The sequence below is a fragment of the Mastigoproctus giganteus genome, chromosome 14 (assembly GCF_048544385.1).
Source record: "Mastigoproctus giganteus isolate SK-2022 chromosome 14, ASM4854438v1, whole genome shotgun sequence".
NCBI classification, from domain to species: domain Eukaryota; kingdom Metazoa; phylum Arthropoda; class Arachnida; order Uropygi; family Thelyphonidae; genus Mastigoproctus; species Mastigoproctus giganteus.
Genome location: NC_143588.1, coordinates 114,290,001 through 114,306,491, shown reverse-complemented (window position 1 = coordinate 114,306,491; position 16,491 = coordinate 114,290,001). Strand labels below are relative to the sequence as shown.

At 33.4% G+C, this 16,491-nt stretch overlaps 1 protein-coding gene across 1 annotated transcript in view; it reads left to right on the top strand.

Moving 5' to 3' along the window:
* The window catches only part of LOC150075586 (rho GTPase-activating protein 39-like), a 210,758-nt gene extending 198,048 nt beyond the window's left edge, over positions 1-12,710 (top strand). The window contains exons 15-17 of the mRNA XM_090389097.1: positions 4,435-4,592; positions 7,786-8,044; positions 12,516-12,710. Of these exons, the coding sequence (XP_090245223.1) occupies positions 4,435-4,592; positions 7,786-8,044; positions 12,516-12,710 (612 nt within the window). The remainder of the gene's footprint in view (positions 1-4,434; positions 4,593-7,785; positions 8,045-12,515) is intronic.
* Positions 12,711-16,491: the final 3,781 nt, after the last annotated feature.

Sequence of the window (16,491 nt, the reverse complement as noted above, 5' to 3'; positions counted from 1 at the left end):
GATATTGTGTCTCGTTGTTGAACTGCTTTCTCAATTTTAAATTTACTACTGTCTTTGTTTAGTCTAATAAAAGAGGTAGCATTCTCATATATTGTGTCTCGTTGTTGAACTGCTTTCTCAATTTTAAATTTACTACTGTCTTTGTTTAGTCTAATAAAAGAGGTAGCATTCTCATATATTTTCTTCAAAATCATAATATATGGGGTATCTATGTCTTGTCTTTCCAGTGCCTAAAACATTGCCGTATGCTGTATAGAGTCAAATGCCTTTTCATAATCCACAAATGCCAGGCATAATTGTGTTTTATATTCATTTGCTTTCTCCATTAGCTGTGATACGTGAAGGTGATCCATAGTTGAGAATCCTGTCCTAAAGTCAGTTTGCTCTTTTGGTTGATTCTCATCAAGTATTCTTTCTAATCTGTTAGTAATGACCCTTGTGAACAACTGGTAGATGTGGGATAACAAGCTAATTGTCTATATTTTCCAATTTCTGATTTATCTTCTTTCTTATGCAGCAAAACTATGATTGCATTATTCCACTGCTTAGGCGTCACACCTTTTCTAATGCACTTTGTGAAGAGCCTTGCCAGTTTTTGTGTTATGTCTCTTCCTCCCAATTTTAACAACTCTATAGTAACTTCATCTTCCCCCGGGGCTTTCTGATTCTTCATTTACTTCAATGCATGTTCTACCTCATCAGGAAGAATATCGGGTATGTCGTATGTGTTGCTAATTTGCAATCCATCTTCCCCCACTGCTGGCATTATTCCCTCGCTCCTTTTATAATTCTTTATAGTAGTCTTCTGCTATTTGAATTATGCCTTCTCTGCTGTTTATAAGTACACCATCGCTATTCTTCAGTTTCAGTATCATTTGTCTTTCTGTATTACTCCTCATGGCTGCTGATTTAAATCCTTTGTTTTCCCTTAATGCCCGTTCTACTTTTCTTGTGTTAAATCTTCTTATGTCCTCTCTGAGTCTCTTTCTAATGGCTTTGCATAACTCAGTATACTCAATTTTCTCCTTGTCAGTGTTTATCTTGCTCTTCATTTTTCGCCTTCGGTTCATCATAACAAGTGTTTCTTGACTAATTTTTTCTTTTTCCCTATAGGTTTCTTGGGCTTTATCACTTTCAGAAAGTTGTAATATTCCTCGTCGATATCTTGGTCCTGAGCAGTCTGCAGAAGCTAAAACGTGTTCTTAAGTTCCAGTAAATACTGCTTTTTCTCCTCTTCTGTTATCTCAAAGACCTTTGTATTATTTACTCAAGTCAGTTTTTTCCTTTCCTTTCTTACATCTATATCCCAAGCACGGTACTAAGTACTATAGGTTATAATACCTCTCGTGTTTGGGGTTCTCATAAAAAAAAAAAAAAAAAATATCAAGTGTGCATCTTACCATTCTGTGATCACTTCCAACATTTACCTTGTTCAGGACAGTAACATCATTCACGATATATCTATCGAGGCGCCTCTGTATCCAGGTGGGCAGGAGTGGCAGTGCGTAGCGCACGCTTCTTGATTAGACTGGGGTTCGAGCCCGTGACTACCAAATAGAGAGGATCCGGAAAGGTCAGGGAATGACCACCACATATCCCTGAGCAATATGGCCTTAGTTGCTAATGCTCCTAAAAACCAAATAACAACATGATATATCTTCTGTTAGTGAGGATGAAGTCAATTTCATTAGTTGTTAATCCATTTGGGCTCTTCCATGTCCACTTTCTGTTCATCTTTTTCTTGTTCATTACTGACATTCCTCGAGATTTTGCAAATTCCACAAGTCTTTAATCTTTAAGAGGGTTAATACTCTAGTATAGCTACCCATTGGCAAGAAGCGTTATAACTTCATTGTTATGACAGTCAGTACAATAAAATATTGTAACATACAAATTCAAACACTTATGTTTGAAGCTTTATGGAGCTTAGCAAGCCTGTTTTATGTTATTATTATAGAATACTAATAAGGTTAAAGTTATTAAAAAAAAATGAAGTTAAATAGAATAGTATTAATCTCATTATATAATACATATATACAGTGGTGTATCCAGATATCATCGTAAAGGGGGACATGGCGACCAGGCATTTGAGTTTTTTTTTTAGAATGTCTCCTGTATTCTTTTTCTTTAATGTCAAATTTTTGATTAAGGAGGCATATGCCCCCTCTGCCCACCCCTGAATATGCCCCTGCATATATATTACAAATACTGAGTTTGTTTTCTATAGTACAAGAAATATGCATTTAGTCAAAGTTTAATAAAGAGATAGCACTCACCTCAATAATGTTGTGGTTATATGAATCATGAAACAGTAGTGTGAGAAATCATTGGTTAAACTAAAAACGGAGTTTACAGATCGTGATAAGGAAAGCGTAATTTAAAAAGAGTAATTGAAAAACTTAGCCTAGAGGAGGAGGGGTGCACCATGTCATCCTCTAGTCATCGAATTACAAAGCTGTATAAATAAAATAAAATTATCTGAAATTAAAATTAAAAACTAAAAAAGGAATAAGGCCAATAGTCGAGAACGACAGACTTTCGATAGATTCATCTTCAGTTGGCGATAAAAAGAAGAGTGAAAGGGTTGCTGTAGAACTTAAGTACTCAAAATGTTATGCTGAACACGTAATTTAATTTGCACAAGATTCCAAATGGTAGACAAGGTAACCGGAAGTTTTGTGTTTAAGACATCAAGATTGGTGTTGAGACGATACCGTTCTGTTACGAGGGTTTCGTATTGGAGGAGTTTATAATTTGAATTTAATTTGACGATGGTTGTTGCAGCATCAACTGAGGAGTTGTGGTTATGAGTGCGTACATGTTGAAACAGTTCAGTATTTCCTTGCTGTGTCCGAAAACTATGGACATGGTAGTAGGTCTGTATGTTTGCTTTGGTGGATGATCCAAATTTATTAGTAATGCTCCCGATGTAACATGCATTACAGTCGGGTTGACATTTGATTAAATAAACTATGTTATTGATGTCTTTAGTGTCATAAATGCGGGTTTCTTTATATTTATTATAGGTAGAAAAAATTGTAGAGACATCAGTAAAATGTCAGTAAAAATTGTAGAGTGTTAGTGAAGATATGATGTAATCATCTAGCGATTTGGCAGTGGTAAGGGAGAACAATGTGCATTTACGACACTAAAGACATCAATAACATAGTTTATTTAATCAAATGTCAACCCGACTGTAACGCATGTTACATCAGGAGCACTACTAATAAATTTGGATCATCCACCATCGCAAACACACGTGCCTACTACCATGTCCATAATTTTCGGACACACAAAGGAAATACTGAACTGTCTCAACATGTACACACTCGTAACCACAACCCCTCAGTTGATGCCGCAAAAACCATCGTCAAATTAAATTCAAATAATAAACTTCTTCTATACAAAACCCTTGTAATAGAATGGTATTGTCTCAACACCGATCTTGATGTTTTAATCACAAAACTTCCATTTACATTGTCTACCATTTGGAATCTCACACAAATTAAATTACATGTTCAGCATAACATTTCGTTTACATAAGTTCTACAGCAACCCTTCACTCTTCTTTTTATTGCCAACTGAAGATGAATCTATCGAAAGTCTGTTGTTCTTGACTATTGGCCTTATTCCTTTTTTAATTTTTAATTTTAATTTCAGATAATTTTATTTTATTTATACAGCTTTGTAATTCGATGACTAGAGGACAATATGGTGCACCCCTCCTCCTCCTCTAGGCTAAGTTTTTCAATTACTCTTTTTAAATTACGCTTTCCTTATCGCGATCTTTAAACTCCATTTTTAGTTTAACCAATGATTTCTCACACTACTGTTTCATGATTCATATAACCACAATGGATTATTGAGGTGAGTGCCGTCTCTTTATTAAGCTCTGACTAAATATATATTTCTTGTCATGAACTCCGGCATCTTAAGCTTTTGCTAACTCTTTTATAGTTTTCTATAATACACAATCTGCTATGCTACATCTATTCCTCACCACTTTCTGCTGTCAGTTAAGAAAATTTATTCATTTTTATAAATGGCAATTTAATTTAAGTAATCAGAGTACAAGATCTTTGATTTCCTATGTTATGCCATTTAAGAATCATTTCAGATCATTTGATTTTTCTTAAAATTAACATCTGCATTGAAGCATTATTGACCTATATATTACATAACTTATCTGTAACCTACATATGTTGTCCTGTTTTCAAATTTGTAGGAACAATTAGTTTTCTTAGTTTGAGGTACTTGTATTATCTGCTTGTAATCAGAAGTTATTTATGCACTCTATCTTTGGCTCCATATAATCAAATGAAATTTAACTCCTTTTGCATAAAATGTTCTTCATGCCAGTGGAAAAGACTTTTCTATTCTGTGCTTAGGTTTGTTGTAAAATGGGTTTCTCTTTTTCCTTTTTTTTTTCCCTAGATTCAGGTATTTCGACCTTCGATGTTTGGAAATACCCTTGAAGAAGTTTTGGCCTTGCAAAAGAATCGTTACCCAAATCGCCGGTTACCGTGGATTCAGACTACTTTGTCAGAAGCTGTTCTGAAGCTGAATGGAGCACAGACAGAAGGCATTTTCAGGTATGTGCTGCCTGAGTTCTTTTTAATAATATTAATTATGAGGTGACATGAAAAGTAAAAAAAATACATTTAGAATCAAATAACTTACATAAATAATTTGTTGGTTAAGAGATATAATAATAGAATTAACTTAAATATCTGAGTGAAAATAAACACTTTATTCTGTATTAGAACTCATTAAATGTCTTTTAAATATAGAAACCATTTAATGAGTTTAAAAACTTAATTCTGTATTTAACAAGTTTTAATAAACTCATTAAATACAGAATAGAGGTAGCTAAAGTAAAAGAAACACACCTGAGGTTAAATAGTGGGATAAATGCAATCACAGAAAATTTTCAATCCAAGAATCCAAATACACATCAACTGTGAATCTAGCTAGATAGTGGAATATACAATTTTGTAAATGGCAATGAGTTTCAGATAACAAAGAAAATGAATAAAAGGCAGAAGCAATTCATAGATCACACACACTAATGCAAAGTCACGTTGACCTCGGTACCCATCAACTAGTCAGCTAGGTTTGGAAATCAAAATGGATCATCATTTTCATCAAAAGGGGGAGAGAGAGAGAATAGGCCTTTTTCACAAGACTTTATTTACAGTGTCTACCATGTAGACACTGTAAATATTAAGAGTACCCATGAATTTGATTACAATGATATCATTCAAAGAAGAAATATGTAAAGCTATATTTGAAGCTGTATATGAAAAGAATTTTTCACTTTTTTTTAAATTCAAAGTTATCCAGTGTGTGTGTGTGTGTGTGTGTGTGTGTGTGTGTGTGTGTGTGTGTGTGTGTGTGTGTGTGTGTGTGTGTGTGTGTGTGTGTGTGTGTGACCCAGATCTTGAGAACAAAGTATCTGGTTTAAACACATCTGTTATCCATATTTAGTGATAAAGCTTAACTCTGCTTTAAAATAGGTTAAATCTAATAAGTAGTTAATCGTAGGAAAAGGAACATACCTGTAGTCAATTACTGGAGCAAACAGAACTGCAAAAAATTCAATCCAAACAGGTTTAAAGCCAGAATCTAATTCATCAGTGGAAATCAAAAGGTTAACAAATCTCAAATAATTAAAAATATATATATAAAATGCAGATAACACTCGTATAACACCAGGGCCGGCTTTAGGGTAAGGCCGGGTATCTCTGAACTCATTGCACGTATGCTTCGTTCATATCAGATGTGTTTTTTACAACTTCCTGGCCGGAGACTTCACACGGTGGTGTCCACGGTTAAAGATCTCATTGACACCGGTGATAACAGCAGGGTCATATACGAGGTTGATTGCCCAGAGTGTTATGTGGGAGAAACAAAGCGTAGATTACATGATCGACTGGGTGAACATGATAGAGACATCAAGATAGCCGATTATGGAGGTTCAGCCATAGCTGAACATGCTTGGGAGACTGGGCATGGTATTTCAGCCAAAGGAGTGGTGGTTGTTGATAGTTTGTGGTTTCTGGAACTGGAAGTGGCCAGAGAGCTTGTGGATATGCTCGTTCGAATGCTACAGTATTAACAGGGATAAGGGCTGCCGTATTCATCCGTTCTTTGAGTCTCTTATCTTAGGGAGGTTGTTATTTGGTTTTTAGGAGCATTAGTAACTAAGGCCATATTGCTCCGGGAATATGCAGTGGTTATTCCCTGACCTTTCCGCATCCTCCGTATTTGGTTCTTAGGAAGGGACGAACGGTTTAGATTGGTTCATGCTCAAGTCACTTCCAGTTCCAATGTATGGGAAGTTAATACTGATCGTGTGCCATGAGGGGCATTGTAGACCTGCTGTTAGGTGTATATATATATATATATTGTTTGGATAACCAGTAACCATTTCAGCTGATGAAGGCAGCTGCTGCCGCCGAAAGCTATTGTTGTAGCCGCCTCCGTAGCCAGGTGGGAAGGAGGAGCAGCAGTGCGTAGCACACGCTGCTTGATTAGACCGGGGTTCGAGCCCATCACCACCAAATATGGAGGATGCGGAAAGGTCAGGGAATGACCACCGCATATCCCGGAGCAATATGGCCTCAGTTGCTAATGCTCCTAAAAACCAAATAACAAACAAACAAAGCTATTGTTGTATAGTGTTTTTAGTGAATTTAATCTTTTTAGAGCTTTTAACCACACTTTTATTTTATTGTATTTTATTTTATTTTAACCTCAGTTTATATTTTATATTAAAGCTTTGTTTTATTTTGTTTGAGTCAGTGTTTAGTGCATTAAAATGAATAATAGAAATGTTATTCACAATATAGTGCAAGGAAGCCAGAGGCTTTAGCTGCACTGGCAAAATAAAAAAAAAAACAACAAGTAGTTAAGAAAATACAAATTATATGCTCCCCTCCTCACACAGGTAACTTAGACCTTTGAATTTATTCAAACTGTCAGCCTCATCTACCTGTGAGGGCACCTTGTTCCAGCAATCAATGACTTGCTAGCTAAAAGAAAACTTCCTACAATGTAATCTAAACCTCAACCCCTATAATTTGATTTTATGGCCCCTAGTTCTGGAATTCTTTATAACAGTGAACATTCCACCCCTCGTTCATTTTACTAATCCCTCTCAGAGCCTTATAAACCTCAATTTTAGGTCACCTCTTATGTGTCTGGTTGCCAAGCTCTGTAGCCCACATAAAATATAATCGTAGTCTTTCCTGCAGCGGCCGTCCTTTTGCTACTCTCACCATTTCAGTTACCCATATTTGAACCCTTTCAAGATACTCAATGTCTTTTTTTCAGATGAGACCTCCATACTTGGACATAGTATTCCAAATGTGGTCTTACAATTGCCTTATTACCAGAATCTATTTTTACCTTGTCTTGGCACATAAAAGCCATTGTTGCTAATGCTCCAGAAAAATCTTATACCAAACCCAAGTATTGCCTTATACGGTGGAATTATGACATCCCTATCTTTACAGGATAACATGTCACAGGCTATACAATAGGATACATGCCACAGGCTATACAATAGGATACATGCCACAGGCTATACAAAAAACAAAGTTGTAACTCACATCAGAAATTCCCACAGGCATATCCGTTTTGAGTCCAATGTCCTTGGACTTTGTATTGTGAGTGGATCTTGTAGCAAGCAGAAAGATTACAACATTTAAATTTACAATATATTACAGGATTTATGTTAACAAAAGCAGTTAAAAATCAATCAGTTTTTTATTTATTTTATAGGGTTCCTGGTGATATAGATGAAGTAAATGCCATGAAACTGAGGATAGACCAGTGGGAAGTTGCAGAATGTAGCGATCCTCATGTTCCTGCTTCATTGCTCAAGTTGTGGTACAGAGAATTATATGAACCTCTTATTTCTAGCAAATTCTATGATGAATGTATTCAATTTTGCAATGATGCAGAGGCTGCAGTTAGTATTGTGGAAAAGTTACCTGAAATTAATCGATTAGTGTTATCTTACCTCATCCGGTTTCTTCAGGTACAATATTTATTTCACTAGTGAAAATATTTAAATAGCTAATGTTACATTACATATTTATCTTTCATGGAGTAAATAGCATTTAACTTAAAACAAAAAAAAATATATATATATATGTTGATTTTCTGCTTCTGTACTGGTTCATTTTGAGCTTGTAATCCCCTTTAAGTGTTAACTATTACACAGTGATACTTATTCTTCATCACTGCAATCCTCCTCATAATTGAAGAGAACAGAGTGAATAGCAAATACAGGACAATTTTCTAAATTAAATTAAATTGAATTGGTTCAACTATGCCTTTGTATGTATTGTTCACGATTATGCAGTTTGACTTGTTTTTTTCCAAACTTATTTTTACCCAATGTTTCCGCCCTCGCATACCTGAACTGCCTCATTGTTGACCGAACCGAACAAGGTAGTACCAGAGTACTGCTTTGGGTATTCACACATGTTGTAGCAATAAATAATGTTTATTCTTTTTGTTAATTGTTTTCTTATATTCAAATCTGTTGTTTGTTATTTTGTGCTTCTATATTTCCATAACAAACTATTATGTATTACATGGTAATACTTTACTGTGTAATATTCACATGCAAGATATGAAAGAAAAAAAAAAAGAGGGGGAAGAAATTACGTGGGAAAAATATTATTTGTGATCTTGTTTCTTCCCCATCTCCCAATGATTCCATTAATGTGGACATGTACTTAGCAATAACATAGGATGAACTACAAGCTTGGATGACTTGCCTCTTAGTGAATGTTTGTGGATAATCTTTCAATGTGAGAGCTCCAACCAATACATTTTACATGAAATAAATGTGAAGCTGGTTGAATTTTAGCTTCTGGGTGACAGGGATTGGTCAGTTAGTTATTTCAAAATTTTCCTGATCTTATGCTGCTGGATTCCATTTTCTAGGAGTATTTTGAAAAGAGTGAAGAATGGACCTACCTTAGATGATTTTAAGCACTACATGCATATTTGATGTGTAAGAATTACCTGACACACTGCTATCAGTGAGTGAATCATTGAGTGCTTTTATGCCTGTGCCCAACTAAACCAAGTGCACAGTTTGAACATTTAATGTGAAAGAAGAATCATCTTGTATTGTGCCTTTCATAGTGCAGTGAACGATTTTTCCTCTTTGGGGGGGGGGGAAATGTATAAATAAAAAAGTTCTTATTGGAAAAGATTTTTTATTCAACCTGCATGTAATTTTTCATGCTATACTAATCACTATCCTGAAACAATTTTTAAATAAAATGAGCAGCATGGTAGGGCATTAGTATAGATGTTTGAGTTTATTATGATTTCAGTTCATGTGACTGCTAAATAAAGTTAATGATGACATTTTTAACAAATAAATATTAAAATTCTCCGATGTATGTCTCTCTAACCAATTAAAATTAAAAACAAAACTGAACTTAACTAGTAGCTAAGTTTAGTTACAAGAAATTGGAAACACTTATAGTTTTATGTCCTGAGCAATGTTGATCACTTCCACAAGTAATCAGCATTGCTCAAGGAAGTGGTGAGCATTGCTGCTGCAGTAATGGAGGCATAAAGCATGAATTTAGCTAGAGGCATTTTTACCCATGGTCTGTCCACAGTCCACTGAACTTAGATTTTTGAACTTTAAACAGTTAGTTGCTACTGATCCATTCTTTCAAATTTGGTTGAAAGTTACCGAAGAATGTAGCAGTATTGAAATTTTTTTTATATATATATGTTTTTTGTTTTTTTTTGCACTGGAATAGGGTTTTTCACCACAAAAACACTGACAGATTAAAATTGGGGCATATACCAATTGAACAAAATGTTTCTACATGCCACAGGATGGCAAGATGTCAAAAGGCCGCAAGGCCAACGATAGCCAGCAAATTGCCACGTTTTGAACATTAAGCAAATCAACACATTGCCAGCCTGACAGATCAACCCACCAGTGCAATAGATTTTATTAATTTGCATTCTTTCTAAATTATTTTAGGAGTGCATTGTTTCTGCAACACCTTTTATCTTAATTTATCCCTCCCCTTCTTTTGTTGCTGTAGTTATATACTGATTTACTTTCTATTCGCAACTTACTTGACATGCCATGTGACTGGCCTATTCTAAGTTTATATTCAGATTATTTCCGCAATATGTGATCGCCACTGATTTGCTATACTGATTTTCTTGTTTTTTCATTTATTTTCCTGCCTTTCTTTATTACTTATTGAGTTAAAGTATATTTATTTTTATTTACATATTTATAAGCATATTGAATGTATTATAACAATGTATCAATGATAATACTCCAAAAAATTCATTTTATTTTGCCACACATTCTCTTATTATATCATTACATGCATGAAAATTTCTCTCAATATACAAACTTTTAACTTACAAACCACTTTTGAGGAATATATGACATTTATAAATTGAGAGTTTACTGTACCTCATCATTTTACATAATAACTATTGGAAATTCGACTTTATGTAAGTTTTTTCTGGCTGGTGCAAACTTAAAAAAATCATGGAAACGTATTTGCATCCCGTAGGAATAAATGAAGGTATCGTAAAGTGAACCCAGTAACACACATTGTTGGTTTTTTTTTTTTTTTTTTTTGGTAATTCTTTCCAAGACCTTGGAAGTTGAAATTTTCGCTATATAACTGAACTATTTATTATCTCTAAAAGGTCATTTTTATAATGGAATTTGCACTACCCTTTCATCGTTATCATATGTTCCCATTATAAAAATCAATTTGAACGCCTTCATGATATTTTTCTAAAGCACATTTCTGGAAGTCACAACCAAAAAACAATAAAAACAATTTGCACTTTCCGGCTTATTGGGCTTTTCTGTTAGCACAATCTATTATAAACAGGTAGTAAACTTGATCTTATTGTATTTGCGATAATACCGATAACTGGAATTGTGTGGGTTTTTATGTTATGATATTATGGTGAAATGAGTTCCCCTTCACTGAAATCTTCTCTTCATTCCTATTTACGTATTACTATAATGAAGGGAAAGTGACCAATGGAAAGTGCAAATCCTGGCAATGCTAGGAAACAAAACAAAATTGATTTAGAAGTACGAAGCAGGACAAAGTTTGTCATCTTTGTCATCTATTGCAAGGGAATTAGGTCTCACTGCGTCAACAGTGAATATTATTTTAAGGGACAGTGTGCATATAAAAGAACATGTTAAAGGATCACCGCATTTAAGATCAACAGTGATCACAAAACAGCACTCAGGTGCTATATCTAAGATGGAAAAGCTGTTAATAATATGGATGGAAAACCATATTTAGAAACGAGTGCCCCCCGAGTCCAGTGGCCATTCAAGCAAAAACAAGAAGTATTTATGAAGATATTAAGGATAAGTACGGCAAATCCCAAGCCAGGTTTGTGGCAAGCACCGAGTGGTTGAATATGTTCAAGCATCGTGCTGGTTTCCAAAACATTAAAGTATGCGGTGAAGTTGCCATTGCTGATTCTGCAGCTGCAGAGAAATTTTGTGATGCGTTGTGAAAAACTGCTTCTAAATCTCCACAGCCCTCAACTTCTGAAGCGGCATGCTTATCAGCTGAAGACGTTGATTCTGGAACGATGCTTGAGAGGTGAAACTTACTGATGTTATGCCTGTCTCCTCTCTTTTTCTGTAATTTTGTATATTTTGTTCACTTTTGTAATTTTTCCTGCACATGAGATAAAAAAATCATGTATGTAGTGGATACTACATACATGGAAGGAGTTATGTGAATTATATGTAAATAGAATTATTTACATGTTCATTGAACATTTCTTTTTTGCTTCAATGAAATTCAGCGTGAATAGTTGCGAGTGCTACATAAGCATTTAGTAAAATTCCAACTTATGTAGAGTTCTGCGGAACGCAACCCTTACGTAAGTTGGGGAGTGGCTGTACTCCTTAATAATGCCTTGTAATTTGTAATAAAAATTCAGCTTAATTCTGTGACATTAAGAAAGGCTGGTAAATTTGACATAACTATTCTGAGACATAATGTAGACACAAAACATAGAATTAGCGGTAAAGAACCCAAATTATGCAAAATGTATATTAACAAATATAATGTATATGAAAAATTATATGAAATATGTATTCAGGGTTTCAACTTTCCTTTATAACAGTGTGGAGGATTTATGGCAATTTGTGTGATTGGAAGATTTTCATCCTCAGAATGATTGCAGTATGGAAATGAGTGACTATTTCTAAAACCATCAGTGATAATTAAATTATTTCTTTTTAACAAAGTAGTGTCATTTGTGTTCCTTGCTATTAATTCTAGATGCTCTTTAAGTAATTAAATTCCAATATTTGAAACATCATATTTTATGGTTTCATATACCAGAACTATCTTATGTTCTGGTTATATGCAGTGTATTTAATCATTTAAGTAGAATAGATTTTATTTTATGAAGTGTTTTATATATGTGTATTTTTTTTTTTTTTCTGTTTATAGGTATTTGCCGCAGAAGAAAATGCATCTGTTACAAAAATGGATGCCAACAACTTGGCAATGGTAATGGCGCCAAATTGCTTGCGATGCATGTCTGATGATCCGCGTATAATTTTTGAAAACACAAGAAAAGAAATGGCCTTCATTCGTATGCTCATTCAAAATTTGGATACTACATACATGGAAGGAGTTATGTGAATTATATGAAAATTTAAAATTTCAGAGTCGGTCTTCAGTATGTTTACTGAAATGTTGGTACCAAGATGATATATACATAAAATATAAAGCTGGTAATCCGAAGTTCCAACATTAAAGCACTGTTCAGTCTTGGATTTTGTTTTGTCTTGTATTATATATTGATGTGCTTTAGTTCTGCAGTGTATAATTTTGTAGTGTGTGGTGTTTTAAGTGCAGAAAACATTCTTATTCAGAAATGTTTTGCCATCGTTACTTGACTTTTTCTCTGTACAAGCAAGTAAAAGCTTATGTGAAAATATAAAGACCAAGTTTTCATTCAAGTTGAAAAGATGTAAAAGATTAAGCTAAGGGTTTGTTGGTAAAATTCTTATCCAAGGAAGTTTTAATACTTGGTTTTAATTAGTTAACAAGTACTGTACTCCATTATCACGTGAAGAATTTTCATCTTGCTCGATGGCTTTTAAAAATTGCTTAAGTTTGCTTTATAATTTTGTATTATATAATTCTATAAATTGTACATAAATGATTAATTTCTTCCATACCTTTAAAAATTCTTCAACGTTATATGAGATGGTAACTGTAACTTTATCATTCTATCCATCTGTATATTTTTTAAGAAAAAATATACAACTGTATATGATTTAAACCTTGTTTATGATTTAAATTCTATTTAAAGTCAAGGAATATTCATTATTTCTTCAGTTGTGCATGTTAGGTTATTCAAATTATAATGTCAACCTTGAGAATTTTGATTACAGTGGATGTCCCAGTTTTATATATTCTGTTTTCCCAAAACAACAAGCAAGTGCTTTCAGCTTTCATTCCATTCTTAACATTTTTAAGTATAAAAATTGTGTTCGGTATCATGATGAGGTTATGGCTAGATGGAGTTTAAATGGGGTGTTTATAAATTTTTATTTTATTGATCATATAAGATTAATAACATTTGATAAGCAACTAGTAACTAAAAATCACACACAATGGAAATTTGATTATCCCTCTGTGAGTAACAGTTGAACCATTTAATGATTAAGTTTTATCATGATGAAATTTTCCTAAGCATTTATTATCTACTTCTTCATTTGTTTATAAACATTTTAATGAACTTCATACTTTTTGTATAGGGTGCCTCCGTAGCCAGGTGGGAAGGAGCAGCAGTGCGTAGCACACGCTTCTTGATTAGACCGGGGTTCGAGCCCGTTACCACCAAATACGGAGGATGCGGAAAGGTCAGGGAATGACCACCGCATATCCCGGAGCAATATGGCCTTAGTTGCTAATGCTTCTAAAAACCAAATAACAAACAACAAACAAACAAACAAACTTTTTGTATATGGTTTTTTAACAGGATAATCCTAACTCTCTAAATGCTAGTTTCTTTCCAAAATGCATTTGTAGAAGAATAAGAGAAATTTACCTCAATGTGATACATAGAACACTTCCGTATGATACTCACCAGAAATTAAAATGAATTGATAGGTTAAGCCTGGAGAGAAAGGAAGTGAATGAAAATAGTCAACAAGAATATAAAATATGAATTATATTGAGGTAAATTTCTCTTATTCTTCTACAAACATTAATATCAATGTAGGACGTATTGAGCACCATAGTTCTGTTATATACTATCAAATTCCAAAATGTATGTAAATTGTGACAGAGGATATTTAGTAAGGTAGAGGTTCAGGAAGCAATAATCATTTTGGATCAGTATTGGAGCCTTTTCAACAGTTAATAATTTAGTTTCTACTGTATTATGGAAAGTGGAATTTTTTTAACTTAAATGATAACTTTAAAAATAATAAAAATTCAATTATTAAAAACATAAAACTTTAAAGATTATATAGGATTATATTATGCAATTTTAAGACATTTTTGCATATAAATGAATTGTGCCAAAAATGTTTTTTGTTGTAAGGAATTACTATTAGTAACAAAACTGATGCAAGGAAACCCAACAACACACACACACACACAATTTGCCCATCCCTTCTAATGATTTTTCTAAGTCTTTAAAATTATCCTGCAGCCATCTTTTTTTTTTTTTTTTTTTTAATTTGTCACCTTATGTGCATTGTCTGAGAGAGAGAGAGAGAGAGAGAGAGAGAGAGAGAGAGAGAGAATAAGATTGGCATTTAGTTTATTCAATCCATTTAAAGCCTTTAACACTTCCATAAGGTCTCATTGAAGGTGACTAGTTTCCAGGCACTGCAATCTACAGAACTGAAGCATTTCTTGGTAAGAGTACACTTTTGTACCCCTAAGTAATCTTGTTGCCCTCCTCTCTACCCATTCCAACAGATCTGCATCCTTCTTAAAATTAAGCTTCCTTGTACAAGGTACTCAAGATGTGCAGTTCAATCATAGCCTTATACAATGCGATAATCACCTCTTTGTCCCTGCTGGCAGAATAACTGTATATCATTGACAGAACTTACAAACTGTTCTTGCAGCCTGTCTGCACGGCTCAGAAAACTTTTTATTTTTCTACTCTCTCGAATTTGGTACTAATCAAACTAGTATGGACATTTGCCACTCTGAGATTCTAAATTTGCTGAATCTTGGTTGATTTTCCTGATTAGCCCACTTTTTCTAAATAAAACTGGAAAACAGATTGTGCCAAGATAATGGATTGCTAGATTTGGGAGGTTTGACTCTACTCTGTATTATCCCCTTTTTTCACACATTTTTTTAAATTGGTTTTTGACAGTTTTTTTTTTTTTTTTTTTAATTTCTAATTAGTTAAGTAAAAAAGGGTCCACATGAATATAAATTAATGCTTACGTTTACATGATTCTGTAGTTATCATTAAGCTTAAAGAAAAACAGTGGTACTCATAAGTATTCAAATTTGTCTTTAATCTCCACATCTCATTTCTCAGATTTTTTTTTTTTTTTTTTGCCCAGTCCTCTTTTTTTTTCTGACCATGCAATATACTTTTTCAGTACCTAGTCATAACCTCAGTGTAATCTTGGACCATTCACAAATGTATCAATTTTTAGAAGTAACAACTTATTACTTCTAAAAACTAATTACTCCTGCCAATTAAGTTATTTAGTAATAACTTAATTAGCAGATACAAGGAAACCCTAAAATGAACTGAATTGGTAACATTTAACTCAAATAAGCAGAGCTTTAAAAAAGAAGTTATTGAAATAAATTGGAAATTTCATATGCATCTGTTGTCTAAATCAAATTCTTTTAAAACTGAAATTTGCTCTGATTTGATTAATATTTTTGGTATCAAAAAATTAAGGCATTTCCTATTTAAAACCAGTTTCACATTGTCTGACAGTGAGTTTTGCAGTTTAGCACCAAGACGTAATTCATTTGTTCAAAGAAGATGCGTATAGTATGATTACAGTGAAAGGTATTTTACTCCAAATCTCTATAAAATAAGTTCCTAGCTATAAAGATATATAAATTTGAATTGTTATTTATTTGCTGAATAATATTGTAAAAATTAATATGAGTGAAAGAGATATGAAGAATTAAATTCAAAACTTAAGAGCTTTATGAAGTTATTCTTAAAATGTTATTGAAAAGGAAGAACTCCTCTTGTTATATGGAGTATAAACAGAAACAAAGTTCAGTAAAATATTTTGCTAAAGACAATCATATAAATGAGTATCTGTTTCCTCTCATAACTATTTCATTATTTTATTTTTCATTTGAGCAGAAGGAAAGCAACAAAAAAAAGTAATACATAATTGCTTCATTCTTTTTTCTTAACGAACAGATAAAAAATAGACAAATGTACTTTGTCCCTTTCAGAACTCTTAAT